This window comes from Eulemur rufifrons, chromosome 17 (genome assembly GCF_041146395.1).
Source record: "Eulemur rufifrons isolate Redbay chromosome 17, OSU_ERuf_1, whole genome shotgun sequence".
NCBI classification, from domain to species: domain Eukaryota; kingdom Metazoa; phylum Chordata; class Mammalia; order Primates; family Lemuridae; genus Eulemur; species Eulemur rufifrons.
This window is the reverse complement of record NC_090999.1, coordinates 86116555-86134099: the sequence shown is the minus strand read 5'-3', so window position 1 is coordinate 86134099 and position 17545 is coordinate 86116555. Positions and strand designations below refer to the sequence as shown.

The 17545-nt window shown below is 34.6% G+C and overlaps 1 protein-coding gene across 1 annotated transcript in view; it reads right to left on the bottom strand.

Moving 5' to 3' along the window:
* Positions 1–627: 627 nt before the first annotated feature.
* The window catches only part of PRR16 (proline rich 16), a 193682-nt gene continuing 176764 nt past the window's right edge, over positions 628–17545 (bottom strand). The window contains exon 2 of the mRNA XM_069492029.1: positions 628–2823. Coding sequence (XP_069348130.1) covers positions 2068–2823 — 756 coding nt within the window. The 3' untranslated portion in view covers positions 628–2067. The remainder of the gene's footprint in view (positions 2824–17545) is intronic.

Here is a 17545-nt window from a genome sequence, read left to right as displayed (position 1 = left end):
TCATCTTGAGATCCAGCTTGGTTCCCAGACATCAGCAAGGGTCAAGGTCTCAAACTATATGGTGATTATTAGATCACAATAACCAGCTGAAGAAGGGAGATGGGTTGAAGGGAGAAAACTTCGTGTCTTCTATGATAGTTTATAATCATGAATAGTCTAACGGACATGTGAAAAGATGTTATTATTTAAATCTAGAAAGATAACGAAACCCTGGGTTTATTTATATCAAAACTATGAATGCATTAAAAAGTTAAGAACACATAATTTTGGTATTCAACAAGTCAATTATTTATTTATCTGGCTCATATTCTATCAAACATACTGATGATACAGTTAATAAATTTCAGACTATGGCCTTTGTTGATTTTTGTTCTTATGTTTTGTAACTTTCTGAAAAGTTGAATTATTTTGCTTGCATTATTTTCATGTCTAACACATACAGAAGAAAAAGCACACAGAGTAAATGTTTAACATAATATTCTCTGTTTTTCATTCATTTGATCATTGCTTCAAAAATAAAGCCATTTTTCTTTCTGTATTCTGACTAAAATACATTCTCATTTTTAATAGGAAAATATTTAAAAACAGCATTTCAAATTACCATGATATAGCCTGAAAAAGGCAACAAAGGAATATATTAAATAATTGAAGACTACCTCCCTATAGCAGCAAAAAGAAAAAAAAAGTTTAGAGACCAAAAGTCATATATTCAAATAGATTGTTGTACTCTTTATCCAGTTGCACAGTAACCAAATTTCCACCAAAGATGACTACCTTTACTCTTACCGCTTAATGGATGAATTTTGTTCAGGAACCTGTCCTCATCATGACTCCAGGGGAGAAAAACTCATTTCTAGCTCCAGGGCAAAACATCTCCTCAGTTCTAATCAATGCAGTTGGGAACTCAACTTGGCCCATGGGTGGGTAAGTTTTCTACGTTGGCAAATAAGACTGAAGAGGAGGACTTTTATTTGATGTTAGAAGGAAAAGATTCCTTCTCTTCTATGGAACAGCAAAGAAACATGACATCTTTCAACTCTAAGAGGAGAAAGCTTAAGGCTAATGCTGAATGCATCCAATTACCAGAAGCATCTACATTTTCCCCTATAATCCTCCTATAAATGGGGGTTCACTCAGGGAGGCAGAGAGCTTGTTGATGCCGGGGGCAAAACATCCTACAGCCTCAAATTTAGTCTGTTCTGGAAAAAGGCTGAGTGTGAGGGTCTAAAGGGCTCGGCCTCACATAGGGGGATTTGACCAGAGGGCTCCTGAAGTACCAAATGGAGATGTAAAATATGCAATGTGCAAACTTCTATTTATGACATGGAATATGATATTTAATTTAGAAAAGTCTGACATACACTCACTATAATATTCTCCAAAATCTGTCAAATTTGCTACTCATTCTGATTGATATTAATATGGGGTTAAATGAACCACTACTTTAATTCTGAGGAACATTTGGTTTTGTCATTATTTACTTTTGTTTATTGACATAATGATATTTCCAAAGACCAAAATATTTTATTACATGTGTAGCTGAACATATAATCCATAATTGTATAGTATAGAAAATAAACTTTTTTATATTGTCCTCAGCATTTAATAATGAAAAACTAGTGACAAACATCTTTAGAAAAAAATAATAAAATAGTCCTTCAGTATTAAAATTTCTTAGTAAAAAGTATTAGATCAAAGAGTATGACATGTTATTAATGCATAGATGAGTTAGTCATGAATAAAATGAATCAAATCCCTTCTCTTCTAGTAAATCAAAATATTTAAAATCTGCGGGTCACAGTTTGTCACAGAATTGCAAAAACAATGTTTTCATATTTTCTCATTACTCTGAGGTTTTTGATGATACAACATTTAAAATAACGCATACCTAGGATACAAGCAATAGGCTGACTGCATACTTACCAGGTGATTTTTATGCCACTTTGCTGAATGCAGAATTAATATGTTTGGGCTTTTTATTGCTTGAGTAGAAAGTGCTCATTACTTATTATTTTATGTTTATAATATAGAAAATTAAAAAAAAAAGTTATTTTTAAATGGCATACATCACACTGTTGTAGTGGTTGATTTCCTCAAGATCGTCTTCTGTGGTTTTGGTGCAGTGGGAGGAGGCACAGTTGCAGGTCTGAGAGGGGGGAAGCTGTTACTGTGGCTTATTCCCAGGCCCCCGTTTTCTAGTGGGAAAGGAGGGAGATGGGGTGGAGGAGGGAGGAGAGGCCCCTGGTGAGGATTTTTTCCTGGTGGGTGGATAGGTTCGTTGTGTAAGTGGACCTCCCTGTTTTTTATGTTATACCGGGTATCACAGTCAGGACAATAGCCATGGTACTGCACTTTTTCATTAAACCGAACCCGTTCTCGAGGCCCTGCCTGGGGACACCTGTCTTTTTCAGGTCTATGCATTAGAGGCTGCACCGGAGCCTTGTCCAAATTGCTATTGGGTATGCAGCAGATATCTCCATTTGGAATTTTGTTAGGTCCACCTGGTAAGCTTCCGTTTCGTAGCAGGGTGCCATTGGTCTTTACAGGATTGGCAGTTGGCACTACCCTTTGGGAGTCTTCGCACTTCACAGGTGTCAACCGTGGAGGCGGTGGTGGAGGGTTTGGCTTTCTCAGGACCGTGAGGATGGCAGATGGGTGTGCTGGGGGTTTAATTAGCGGTGCATTAGCCTGCACTTTGATCTTCTCTAGGCTGGAGGCTGTCGTGCCGCTTGAGCTACTGTTCAGCGTGTCCGTTTTGGAGCTGTCGGTCATCTCATCCTCCAGCTGTAGGTCAGAGGTCAGTGTATCGATCTGGTCAACCACCTGGTGGAAAGGACAAGGTAACTGTGTTGAAGAATGACCCAAAGCAAAATATATTAGAAACAATTTCTTTTTGTCTGGCTGTAATCTAATATGGGAATGTTGATACTGAACTGTGCATTCCATTGCTGCTTCACGTTTTCAGTCAGGATATTTAGAGAATAGCTACCATTGCACAAACTGCCAACCTGGTATGAAATTATGATAACATAATTTCACATGTCTAAAATATACTATACTACTTATGCATACATTCTATCCCCAACTTTGCTATACCCATAGAAGATGAAACCTGATGCAGGAATATAACTAATTTTTCAAAATAAGAGGGAATTTCCCTTCTTAGCATATGGAAGACTACAGGACAGCATCGCCTCCATGCTGAAGATGAGAAAAGGCCAGATTAACCTGCAAAATCATAATTTTTCTTGAGACCATGAGAGAACCGAGATCACAAGGTAACCACGTGAACTAAACTGCCCAGAGTTTCAAGCCCCCTAAGAACAGACAGGACACATCAACTGTTTGACTTTGGGAAAATCACAGGAAAAAGAGGCAGCAGTCACCAAAGTGAGTAAAGAAAACAGCTAAAACTTTTCTGACTACTTAAAGGCTGACCATGTGCTATCATGACAATTTAGAATCCTTGGTAGCTTCACAATGTTGTCTGTTCTCACTCATCGTCTCCTTTCCATGAGCTTCTCATGTGAAGGCTTGAGGGAGGAAAGAGACTGGAAAGAGTCCCTCTTGGGCACACAGGCACAAAACCCAATCCACTTCTTGGCCCCTTCTCACTTACAAAGTAGAAGCCTTGAGCACTGGCAGAGTAGAAAGAAACCCTCCAACTTCTAAGACACAGAAGTTTAACATACTTTGCTTCTGGGAAAGCACAGAAGCAAAAGCTATGTGACTTTGAGGAAAGGGACAGAAAATTACCCTGGTCCCAGGACCCTATGCTATTAAAAAGCAGATGTCTGCTATCACTAGGGGAGTGGCAGGAAATCACAACCACTCAAGGCCTGCGACAGGCACCAGGCAGAGAATCGGTTAAGCCTGGCAGAGAGGTCGGAACATGATGCAGGTCTGAACCCAAGTTGAGGAGAGAAGGTGTAAAGACAGGACAACTGGATGGAAGTATCTCAGACAATGACGTTCTAGGGAAAGTTTGGCAAGGAGACTGGGGGGTCTGATATCTCCTGTAACAGGCTTGCGTTAGTATCTCTGCCTTGTTCAGTCATTGGCTGGGAGCAACGTGTGGGCAGTGTGGCCTCTGCTCAAATGCTAGATTTCAGAGCACAGCACCAGGGTCCTCGGTCATTCATGCTCCCTGCAGGCAGAGATCTTGCAGGCCATCCTCACAGCCACCACACATACAGGATGACACATATATGAAAATAGAAAAGTTATGGGTTACTTTAAAAATAGTTTGTGTAAGGAGACAGTCCCTTGATTTCACACATTTCCATTCCATTTATTCCATATGGAGATTTTCCCTCCTCTCTTACTTAGGCCTAAAGTTTATTCAACTGTGAAGTTGGCTCAATAACACATGGTGGCAAGATTGGGCTCCAAATGAAAACAACATAAGCATCCAGAAGTTGGGGAGGATAAGGAGACTTTGCTTCTTCCTTATGAGACTCTTTTTTTTTTTTTTTAATTTCAGAATATTATGGGGGTAGACACGGTTTGGTTCCATAATTTGCTTTTGTACAGTTTGAGTCAAAGTTATAGGTGTGCTCATCACCCCGATAGTGTGCATTGTACCCACCAGGTGTGGATTTACCCATTCTCTCGTCCGCCCTCCCACCTACTTAATTTCCCTTGATTTTTACTTCCATATATGCACGTAAGTGTTGATCAATTAGTTCCAGTTTAGCATCGAGTACATGTGGTGTTTGTTTTTCCATTCTTTCGACACTTCACTTAGAAGAATGGTCTCCAGTTCCATCCAGGTTGTTACAAAAGATACTAGATCACCATTTTTTTTATGGCTGAGTAGAACTCCATGTTATACATATACCACATTTTATTAATCCACTCATGTGTTGATGGGCACTTGGGCTCTTAAGTGACCGATTGTACCAGGCAGATTAATGCCACCAGTCTTTAGATATTTCAAAGGCCTACTAATTCCACAGTTTCAACACATTCAACAAATGCAACAAATAATACAAATTTCTTTTAATGTTTTCTATTTTAGCAAATGCCAATACAAATTTCCCATCTGAATAGTCAGAAGTCTAGAAACTCTTCTTGACATCATGCTTTCACTCACTTTCTGGGCAGGGCTCCTGGAGGATAAGTCCTTCGTGTTTTAGCTCCTAAATAAATCTTAAATCCATTCACTTTCCTCCATTTTCACTTCTGTGATCCTAGTCTGAGCCTCCATTATTAACCACATGGACCCCTGAAGTCACCTGGCTTCCTATTTCTGTAGTCTCAGTGATTTGTTTTTAAACAGATATGTGCTTTTCAACTCCCTATTTAAATCCTTTCAATATCTGCTCATTTCTCCTGTGATAAAGATCAATACTTAACGTGTACTTTAAGGTCTCACTCAATGGTGTGCTGCTACTGGCTCTTGGCAGTGTAAGGGAATCTTGATTGGAAGGGTTTGTCAATTTCCAAAGTGTAAAATCCCACCGTGGTTGATTTCAGGTTAGTGATGCAACATCACCGAATGTGGGGTTGAAAGAAATGTGCAGCAGCACGCCACTGTACAGTGTTTCCACTATGTTGACGTATTAATGACAGACAAACTCGGGCACAAATAAGAGTAAACTGCAGTAAAATAGTTAAGAACAACTAGTAATAATTTGAAAATCTGTGTTTATAATGTAATTTGTTTAATTGTTATAGTTTTATTTTTAATAGTGGTTGTGCTTAACAATCAGCTCACAAAATTTCTGGAAATATAATTAACGATTGACCCTTGTTAGACGGTATGAGTCGGTTCCAGCACGTCACTGTCTCTCACTCCTAAATGACTCTCCATTCTTAATTCTAATAAGTTTCCCTTCTTATTTCTGTTCCTAATCTCCCTGTTCTTCTTTTAGGCCCTCATAATGGTCAATTTGCTTTCTGCCACAGGATGTTTGTAGATACTAATATTTTTTCTTGAAATGCTCTGACCTCTCCTCTTTGTCTAATTAACTCTTACACATCTTTAAATTCTTATCTCAAGAGTCACTCATGAAGTAAGCCTTCCATGTCTTACTGCATTATAGATCAAGTTAATGTGTTCAATATTCACAAGGAATCTTATACATTTCATTCAAAGCATTCACATCACTTTAAATTAAATATTTATTGATGTTGTGAGTCCTGGAATAATGTTTCCCATCTAGACTCTAATCTCAGTAAGAGTAGGGGCCTCGTTTGTTTTCTCTATTGTATTCTAAAGGCCTAACATAGCCACTGGTACTTATTAGGGGGTCAGCAAATATTTGTTAAGTTAATGCCCCAAGGGTTATTTCTTTGGTTCAAGTGTGAGCAAAAGCATTTTCTTCCCTACTCAGTTTTTGGAGGTGTTGTTACTTTACTACTTGCTTAGTTATTTTAGAAAAATATAGGAAACAAAAAGATTTATCCATAAATGACCGCCGAGTTAGTAGCATATTCTCTAGCTCTGAGTCAGATATGGTAGAAATCAAAGTGGGAGGATGTTGAAAGAACGTGAGAGTTAGAGGGACAGACTTGACTCATGGGCACTTGTACTATTTCACCCGAAGAGGTTCTAGACCCCACAATTTTTATCCTATTAAATTCTGTAGCAAAGGAGAGAAAATGAGTCCACTGTGAGGGAAGTGAGCTGATTTTCAGAGATGAATAAATACCGCACAGGTGCCTGATGGTTTCACAGCTCCTGGCTGGTTTCAGTCTCTACAGTGTTATTTCCTGAGTGCCTATAAAATGGCAAGGGAATAAAAACAAAACAAAACAAACAAACAAACAAAAAAAAACAAAACACTTTCATCATGGATCAGGAAACCTAGTGAAAGGGCCCAACTTTAGACCCTCAAACAAATACATGTAAAAGTGCAACTGGCCCAAGTGCTCTAAAGAATACAAGATGTTACAAGAGGAGAATCGGACCCCATGAGAAAGGTTGGTGAAGGCCTGGAGGACCAGTTGGAGTTGGAGCTAACTGGAAGAAGTGTGTTTCAAGCAGTCTGCTCAGGAAACAGCCTGAGAAAGGCCCTACGAGAGAAGGAAACATCTGAGTGTGAGTGATTTAAAGACCGTTCTGGTTGAAGGGCACCTGGGAGATGAGGTTGGAGAGTTTGATGGCAGCTAGACTGTGAGCACCATTGTGTTGTGAAAAAGTACTGAATATTTTTTAAATGAGTTCTAGAAGTGAGAAAAACAGTATTCAAAGAGATAATGAATTAGTGTTTTAAAGAACTGAACAGTCCTATAGAGAAAGTACACAGAGTTTCAAAGAAAATATAAACAAATCCTTATCCAGACATACTGTAGTAAAACTACAGGACACTGAAAAACAATGAAGTTTTGCAACAACCAAAAATTTATAGAGTAATAAAAATTAGGCTGACAAGAGATTTTCACACAAGTAATAGAAGTCTCAAGACAATTTAGAAATAGTTTTCACACTGGAAGAAATAATTGGAAAAGTAATGTAGTTTAACACTTATGTAAAAGTGAGAGAAATAGACATTTGCAGACAACAAAGACTGAGAGAGTATTCCTACAGCTCAGTATTAAAAGTACTGATAAATGACAATTCAGTGAAAAGCAAATAATCAGCAGGAAGGACTGGAATGCAGAAAGTATAGATGAACAAAGACATTGGTAAACATATAAATCAAAATATGCATTGATTACAAAAATAATATATTAATGACAAATTTGGGACAGGGTTATAAAAATGTAAAACTAAAATACTAGGAAATATAACAAGTCTGATTGTAGAACAATCAGAATTAAAGTTATTTTAATGTCATTGTCTTTTTGTGTATGTGAAGAAAATCAGTATACATTTGATACTGATTAACTTTAGAACTTATTAAATAAGTCAAGAATGCACATGAAAAATTTTAGGGCAACTACTGAAATAACAGATTTAAAATTTTAATTTCCAAAATAATATAAGGAATAAAAAGCAAGTAAAGAAAACTCAAAAAATCTAAAAAAGGCAGAAAATAACAAAACTAAAAAAAAGGCATAGTAAATAAAAATCACTGCATAAGTAGAAGACATAATTTCAACATATGTTATCATAACAAATGTAACACATTAAAATAATTTATTCAAAAGTAATGATTGCTGTCAAAAGAAGACACAGAAGCACTGAATATAAAGGGATAGAAATAACATATATTGCAAATAACCAAAGGAAACCTGTTGCAGCCATATTAACACCAAGCAAAAAGACTTAGTCTGAATCTTTCTTAAAGAAATAGTATAGTATAAATAACAACTGAGGTGAATAAATAAATGAAACAGAATCACGAGTTCATGTTCATGTACATACATGCACACACACACACCCCCAAAGACAAAATTGGGAAAAAAATGTATGAATAAGTCATTCACATGAGGTGAACACCAAATTTCCAAATTCCATAAAAACACATTGAATCTCACTGGTAACCGAGGTAATGCAAACTAAAGAAAAATGAGATAGTATTTCAAACCTAATGATTTGATAAAAATGAAACAGTCTGATAATCCCAATTGCTGTTGATGATGTGGATAACTAGAATTTTATACATTGCCAGCATAAATGTAAATTAAGTCATTTAGGGAAACTGTTTAACAATATCTTATAAATTCTATAAGGTACATGTCCTGTGGTACAATCCTTTTAGGAACACAGCCTACACTGTGTAGGGAAACTCTAACAGGTGTTTGCAGGGATGGAAATACACAAGGATGTTCCTGGCAGGTTTTTGATTTTGTCACAGCTAAAAACTGGAAACAACCTAAATATGAATAAGTGATTGGGTAAGTAAATAAAGAGTAGTTAAAATGAATTAACTAGAGCTATTTGTACCAGCACGGATAAATCTCAAAAACATAAGTTGAATATTTTTAAAAGTTATTATAAAAAGATATATTTAGTATGTATATGTTGTTTATATACAGAAACACAGGTAGTTTTTTTTATAGAACATGAAAATAAATAATACACATCAAATTCAGACAATGAGGACGATGACTGAATGCTGGGCAGCTTTAGCTACATAGTTGAATTATTTGATTTTTTTTAAAACTTGATATAAAGTAATTCTGAGAAAATGTTCACATTTGTTAAGCCTGGGTTATATTTGTTATATTAATTTATTTTCTGTTATGTGTGAAATAGTCTATAATTTGAAAATAAATATTTTTAAAACAAATGCTATTGTGTATGTTATTTAAAGTATACACCATTATGTTATAAGATACATATGTAGCAAAATGGTTACTAAAGTGAAACAAATTAACATATTCACCATCTCACGTAGTTACCCATTTTCCCTTATGACAAGAACAGTTATAATCTACTCACTTAGCAAAACCCTGAATATGATACACTATTATTAACGATAGTTCTCTTGTTGTACATTAGCTCTTTTGACTTGTTCATCCTACATATTTGCTGCTTTGTATCCTTGGACCTATGTCTCCTCATTTTCTCCCCCTGACCCCAACCCTAGTAAGCACTGTTATTTGTTTCTTTGTTGGTTCTTCTGGATTTCACATGTAAGTGAGATCATGCAATAATTTTTCTTTCTGTGTCTGGCTTATTTTACTTAGTGCACTGTCCTCCGGGTCCATCTATATTGTGGCAAATAGCAAGATCTCCTTATTTTTTTAAGGTTGAATAATACATATTTAACATTAATTAAATAAAGATAAAAAGAAATAAGTGATCCTTAAAGATTCCATGTGGTAAATATATTGAAGGGTGCTGCGGTTTATTTAATTGGCCATTTAAACTTTATTACAGCCAAGTGAGAGTTGAATAAATTACCCAAACAAGAAATCCACTGCAGCCTTATAATTGCCTGTCTCTGTTTTGCTTAAGCTATTCCAAAGCATCATATTGCAACTGAAGGAATAGTAACCACAAGTATGATGGAAATTAAAGAGAAAACAAAATGAAAGAAAGTAGGACTGGAGAGACACATTTTTTTGCAGATATCTTCAGACGAGAAGACAGCATGACACCAACCATAAATCTAAAAGCATCTATGCTACTTAAACATCAGGTACCAAGAAGAAATATGTATCTCAAACTCAAAATTGGGTCATCTGTCCAAATGTGTTTACGTGGGCCTGTGGAAGACTTTCCTAATTGTGTGAAACAGAGAGAGTTTTAAAAGAAAGCTTATGCCAGGTGTTGTTTTTGACAATCTCAAGAGGTTTTTCGTAGTCACACATTTAAGGAAGCCATGGTTAGACTGTGGAATAATTAAGAATAATGGGCTGAGCGCAGTGGCTCATGCCTGTAATCCTAGCACTCTGGGAGGCCAAGGCGGGCAGATCCTTTGAGCTCAGGAGTTCGAGACCAGCCTGAGCAAGAGCGAGACTCCATCTCTACTAAAAATAGAAAGAAATTAGCCAAACAAATAAAATATATACAAAAAAAATTAGCCGGGCATGGTGGCACATGCCTGTAGTCTCAGCTACTCGGGAGGCTGAGGCAGAAGAATTGCTTGAGCCCAGGAGTCTGAGGTTGCTGTGAGCTAGGCTGACACCACGGCACTCTAGCCCGGGGAATCAAGTGAGACTCCGTCTCAAAAATAAATAAATAAATAAAAATAAAAAGAATAATGATAAATGTGACTTAGGAATCACATGAGCTTGAGGTTTCATATCTGGGAAAATATACATAAGTCTTTTCATAACAGAGGAGCAGATTTAGAAGAAATTAAATGATTATATGATCTAAGTTATTTGTGAGAATCAAAATTCAGTTTATATTACTTCAATAAATCTTAAACTACAGATAATAAAGACAAAGACACCATAGGAGTGTCATTAGAATGAAATTCAGAAAAAAATAGATTTATGTAAAATTAAAAATATATTTACATAAAATATATATATATATATATATCTGTTAGGAGCTCCTTTTCCTAAGCTCCCATTGTACTGTGTTCCTTTATTATAACAATTGCCTTCATGTATTGGAATTGTCTGGTTCTGTGTGTCCCCTCAGACTATGCAAGCATGTCTATCTTGCATCCCTGGCCAAGAGCACAGTGACTGCACACAGTGAGAATTCAATAATAACTTGCTTAGTGAAGAAACTGGATCAATGTAGACCTTGTGAGAAAAGTCATTTATTGCCTTTATTTTCATCCCTCTCAGCTTTCCTTGGGTCTGATTTTCAAGATCTTCAACCCCACCAACCACAGATGGCCCCAAAAGTCACATAAAAATGGATTAGGTAGAGAAAAAGGAAGGGAAAAAGATGATAAACTCTCTTTCTGTGTTACTTTAAAGCTTTGCTCCAAAGATTGACACAAAGCATAGCTCAGCCTGACTCCAAAACAACTAAGAGAGCTTAAGTGTATATTTATCCTTAAATATTTGTCTATATGGCTCTAAATGTATTTATAACTTTCCTAAATCCTATTTATCTTGTTTAATCAAAACACATAACATACAATTCAATTGCTTTAAAAACAAACAAACAAAAAACACTTTAAATTTGAGTGACTCTTTCTCTAGGGCCTCCTCATCAACAATTCTCAACCATAAGAATTTCAATTACAAACTTAATGGAGACAAAGGAGGTGTTTAACCCTGACTGAAACCTTTTCAAGAAAATTTATGAATTCTTCTAAGACCTTTAAGAATGATTTATGAAAACAACCACATTTAATATATGGTGGCATATGCAGCAAAATACTGAAAAGAGAAATGAATCAGAGCTATAGGAATTTCTACCAAGAGAAACAGGTAAAAACACTACCTTCTCACAATGATTTTACTATGCTTAGTAGCTGGACTCAAATGCTGGCTGGAACAAAAACTTTGTCCAACAGAGCCATAATATATAGGGCAGCTCCTGGCAGTTCCTTTGCTAGAAGAGATCAGATACAAGCCTAACAGAACTGAAGTAGGATGTAGTGGAGTTGATGGTGGGGATATTCAAGCATGGAGACAGGATGGACAACTTTCCCTGAGCTTAATCATAACCCACACACGTCATAAAAAGTTAAAATATCTCTATCTATTCCAATGATCTATTGACAGAATTAAAATAAATAGTTCATCACACAACATCCAATTTGGTGTTCTGTTGCTAGATCACAGAACTTATGATATACCACATATAAATTAGTATATATATAATAAATCCTATAATTATCTTCTTAATGGTAAAATCATATTGAATTGTATTTGTGTTGGAAATAATTTAATAAATAAAAGCATTTAAATCTTCCCACAATTTCGTGAACTCAGCTTTTGCATTTATTTATTTAAAAGGATCTATAAGAAATGTTTAAAAAAATAGGACTGACTCAGGCTTCTCTTGGCTTCTGAAAATGTCCAGTGTCCAGTATGGAAAAGTTGCTCAGGTGATTAATAATAAATGATTGCTTCCAAAAGGATGACTAGAATTGCCTTGGGTTGCTCAATTTGTCTTTGGATTTCTATAATAGAGCAACCATTATTTCCCTAACAATATTATTGTTCCTTAGAGATGGGGCCAATTAGTTGCTGAGATACTTGCACATTTTTCTAAGATCTCTGTCTCTCTTTGCAGTTTGAAACATCCCAAATACCATAATTGTATTATCTAACTCTTTCTCCTTTTCCTTGGTATATTTGATAGAGTATATAATGTAGATAATGGAAGTGATCTAGAGTAAGTAAGGCAATATCCTGAAGTTGTCAGAGACCCAGGCTCTGTCTAACTTTCTGCTCTGTTGTTCCTAGGCTGCGGACTTCATTTTCATGTCCAAGTTCAGGACTGGAGCTCAGCTTTTAGTTATGCATTTCAAGGGGAAGGATGGAAAAAGATGGAGAAGGTATACCTACTTCTGTTTAAGATATTTAAGGAGTAACACACTTTGCTTACATCTTACCAGCCAATAAAGTCACCTAGACACAAGGGGGCTGGGAAATGTAGGCTTTTACCTGGGATTCAGTGTGTCCAGTGAAAAGCTATGGTTCTGCTACAAAATAAAGGATAAAGGATATTCCAAGGCAACAAGCTTCCTCTGAAAGAAACAACAACAACAAAACACATATATACAAACATACACATTAATCACCCTGTTGGAAGGTAAATATGGAGGACAGACATATACTTAAAAATTGTTACTGAAATTGTTTTGCAAGTTTTTTTTTTGGATAGAGAATATAGCAAATTTGGGGGAGATATTTTGTTATTTCCTTTTGTAATATGCACACAAGTGGTGATTTTTACCCTGTTCCCTGGAAGCAAACTAGATTTAAAAATAAATGAACAATAATAATTCATAGTTAAACCTGATGAATAATATAAATATTCAATATCTAAAAATATTTTTGGTCAAAAGTAAGATAAAGCTATAGTACAATTTGTCTTATTTTTCTGTGTGTTCATTTGGATTCAGCAAATACGTATTGTACAAGTACTATTAGTTTCGTATTATATAAGACACTGAAGATAAAAAAAATCAGATTTGTATTTTTAACTGGACTGATCAAATGTATTTAATTTATTCCTTCCCAAATGAATGTTAAATGAAAGTAAAAAAGTAAAAATAGCAATAAATTCAGAAAACTTTCTCAGAGTAAATTATAAATTAACCAGATATTTTTATAAATTTGTAGATGAATTTTTAAAAAGGTAGGAAAAACACCGATGAAGTCTCAGAAAGATTCCACATTTGTAAGTGGAATGCAGAGAGAGTGGAAGTGAGAAGTGATGCAAAGTTATAGTGAGGCAATGCTGAATCACTGTATTTCACAAGGGAACAAATTGTGTCTAACGGCCCCATACTCTTTCATGTGTAGTATGATGGGCAACATGGCAATTGCTAATAATCTAAAGAAAAAGTTAAAATTCTTGCTCTAAGACTATTTAACCCTGTCTCTGGAGATAAGGCCCTGAGTATGGTCTGTAGCAACTCAGAATAAATCTCTCTCCTTTATTCTTTCTATTAGGAAGGTTATGAGAATGTTGTCACAGCAGGTAGCTGATCTTCTCTCTGACTAGACACCATAAGATCTTGAACACACAGCACACATTTGACATATTCATAACCTTCAATTCTCCCCTGGCCCATATATACAAAGACTCTAAAACATCTGTATCTTAAAAATATATGACAAAGCATTTTGAGATATTTTTGGGTAAGGAACAACATAAAAGAGAAGGACCAAAATGAATGAACTTATTAATACTGAAGATGATGCTGTCATTATTAGTAAACTAAAGAGAACTTTGTATTAAAACTAATGTATTTAGAGAGCTTTGAAAATGTATTCACAGCTATAAAATAATAAAACACTGTTATATAAAAAGAAGCAGTCATAAAATAAAAAAAAAACATGGAATATGAAATATAAACTGCTAAATTAAAAAGATAAGTATAAAAGCTTAAAGATAAAAATAAAATCTAAAAAATATTCTCAAACATAAAGCAAAATTTTTTTTTTTACCAATTAACCAATTAACAACCATCTAGTATGATTTGATTAGTTCACATTCTATGCCTGTATCCCAGCATCACATGTACCCATAAATATACACAACCATAGTCAACTATTATATACTCATAATAATTAAAAATCTATAAAAGGAAAAAATAATTTTTTAAAAATGAAAAATATAAGAAAAAAGGTAAAAGACATGGAACAAAACAAAAAAAAAATCAATCCTTGAGCTTCAATGACTGATTAAGAAGTTCCAGAAACAGAAAAAGAAAATGTAGAATGGCAATAATCAAAGAAATAATAGAAGAATAAAAAAATTTCATGGTTGACAATAGAAATGGAGCTTCAGATGGAAAGGGCCAACTAATTGCTGATCAGAGTGAATGAAAAAGAAAACAAAATCAATCACTTACCAAACAAACACAGGACACCCAGAAAAAATGAAAATCAAATGATCAATACAATTTCTTCAGGAAGAACAGATGGTGAAAAAACATTTTATCAGTAACTTCAAAAGTTCCAGGGCAAAACAATTTCAACCCCAATTTCATACTTGGCTAAATGAACAATTCATTGTAAGAGAAAATTAGAATATTTTTGGATATTAAGGACAAAGGCAGTTTTATTCCCTTGTATCCATTCTTTAAAAGTTAATAAAGGACATATTGTAGTACAGTAAAAATGGTATCCAAGAAAGAAGGCAAAAGAAGCATTATAACTAACCCATAAGTGTGAAAATAAATAAAATAATTTAAGAATAACAACTATATCATAGTCCTAATATGAAATTATTCTAAACTAAAACAAGAAATCAGATGCTTCAAAAAATAATAATGGATTACATTCAACAGACAATATAACTGGAAAGTTGTCACATCTTAATAATATGGGGAAAAAATAAACTACTCTAGTATGAGTGATGAGAATAATGGTATATAGAAGAGATAATATTTGAATCTTGAATTCCCTTTTGAGAGGTTTAAGTTGAGTGATATAGATTTAAATTTCCTTCTCTATGGGGTCCTTAACACTATTTCATTCTACTTTTATTACTGGGATGCTGGCTACTGATTTTTTTCTTCAATATATGACAAAAGCAAAAAAAAAAAAAAAAAAGCAGAAACAAACAAACAAAAAAAACCCTAATTCCTTTTCTTCAATAAAGGTGAGTCAAATGATAGTGTTAGAAGTTTTTTTGTTTTTTAAATTTGAGCATATTATTTAGACAGTTGACTACCAGAAACAAAAACAAATGATCAAAAGGAGTTATCAGGCTGGAACATACCTAGGTATAGAACAGAGATGATACAATAGGTGAATTTTACTTATAAAAACTTACGAAGAACTTACTTTGGAAATGGGGATGCATGTACACGTATTAGCCTGGTAACAGTTAAAAATATACTATATAAAATTAAAGAATCAAAGAAAAATGATAAAATAAAGTTATTCCCCATGCAAACTATTATTAATATACTAACTTCTACACAGTGAGATGTGTGCAGTGGTAAAAGGATTTGCAAGTACAGGAGACCAGGGAAAGGGGTGATTTTCCAAGCAGATCAATCTGTAACACTGTTCAGAGATAGTTTCAAGCCAGGTGATACCTGAAAGATATTGTGAATGATGAAAATGAAATTTGGAGGAAAAGGCATATTTTGGCAGAGGCAACAGCATGTGCAGTGGTATGTAGGTATGAAGCAAAATTTTTTATCTGTTGGTAAAGAATAAAGTAAGAAATGTCATATGAATAAGAGACAAGGCTGAAAAGGCAGATAAGAGCCAGGTTGTAGGGGGCCGTGTAGGTCATGTTAAGTTTAGAAACTAGTTGAAATTTTAAAGATCAATCCCCAAAATATTCGGATTTGTGGCATTTTTAAAAGAATGCAGGAAGTAATTTGCACTCTTTTGACAGAGAGTGCAGATGGATGTACATGTTTTAGTAAGTTCATTTTGAAGTCTAATTATTCTATAGCCATAGCATAGACAGTACATAGATAACCCACATCTAAATATAACATTCAACTGTAGATATGATTTGTAGAAAAACGTTAATGAATCCTGGCAGTCTTGGAAAAGTACATAAGTTTTAAGAGTTTATGTTACTTGAAACACTAAATGATCTAAAAATTTTAACTCTACAATTTGTAAAACCATGATGTTTAAGGTTTTTTTTTTTTTTTTTGGATCCATAATGTAACACCAAAGTACCTGGTTTCATTTAATTCATTTTCTCATACAACCATAAGCATTTATGAGTTGCTCTTGAAGGAAGCAGAAATCCCCCAAATTATCATACATAATTTTTAATTGTTACATGCTGAAATGCTTACTGTTTAGAACAAGGAAACATAAAACAAGTGCTAAGGGAGAAAGTGATATTAAAGCACAACCTAGTTCCATAAAGCTAAAATGTATTACATATTATAATCCCTTCATATAATTACCACATTTACTTATCTATTAGTTTTAGTAAGTGAAGAATTTATAACTTTTCTTTCCCCTATAACAAATATTACCCACAGATTATAACGACTGAGATGTCATTGCTAACTTTAATTTTTGTTTTCATAAGTTCTCCTGTTATTTCAACAGGCAACATTCTGCTATTGAGGCTTCCCATAAGTGTGGAAAAGGAAACATCCTTCATCCTAATTGCTTTAGCAACCTAATAGCTGTAAAAGACTTACCTACTTGCATTTTGTGTGTTTACACTTCAAAATAATTCCATTATGTTAACCATGTTCAGGAGGAGACTGTAACTCAAGATAATGGAACTGTACACGTTAATACAAGCTTATAGCTTTTGATATATTTACTTTCTTTTTGCATTTGTAAAAGTATAAATTAAACAAAACCCCTTTAGGTTGTCTATTATTTTCCCTATACATGTTAAACTAGCTCAATAAAAAATATTCTGCAGGTATCGTGAGCAAGGCGACATGAACAAAGCTGCTCTGTAACCAGTCCGCTCTTTCTTCCATTCAGTCCGTTCTCTGCATTACAGTTGGAGAGAGTTGTCTTTAAATATGAAAACATTTCTTCTATATATTTATATCATATAAATTATTAAAAGCACTTAAGGGTTTCCAATTGCTCTTAGGATAAAGACCAAAGA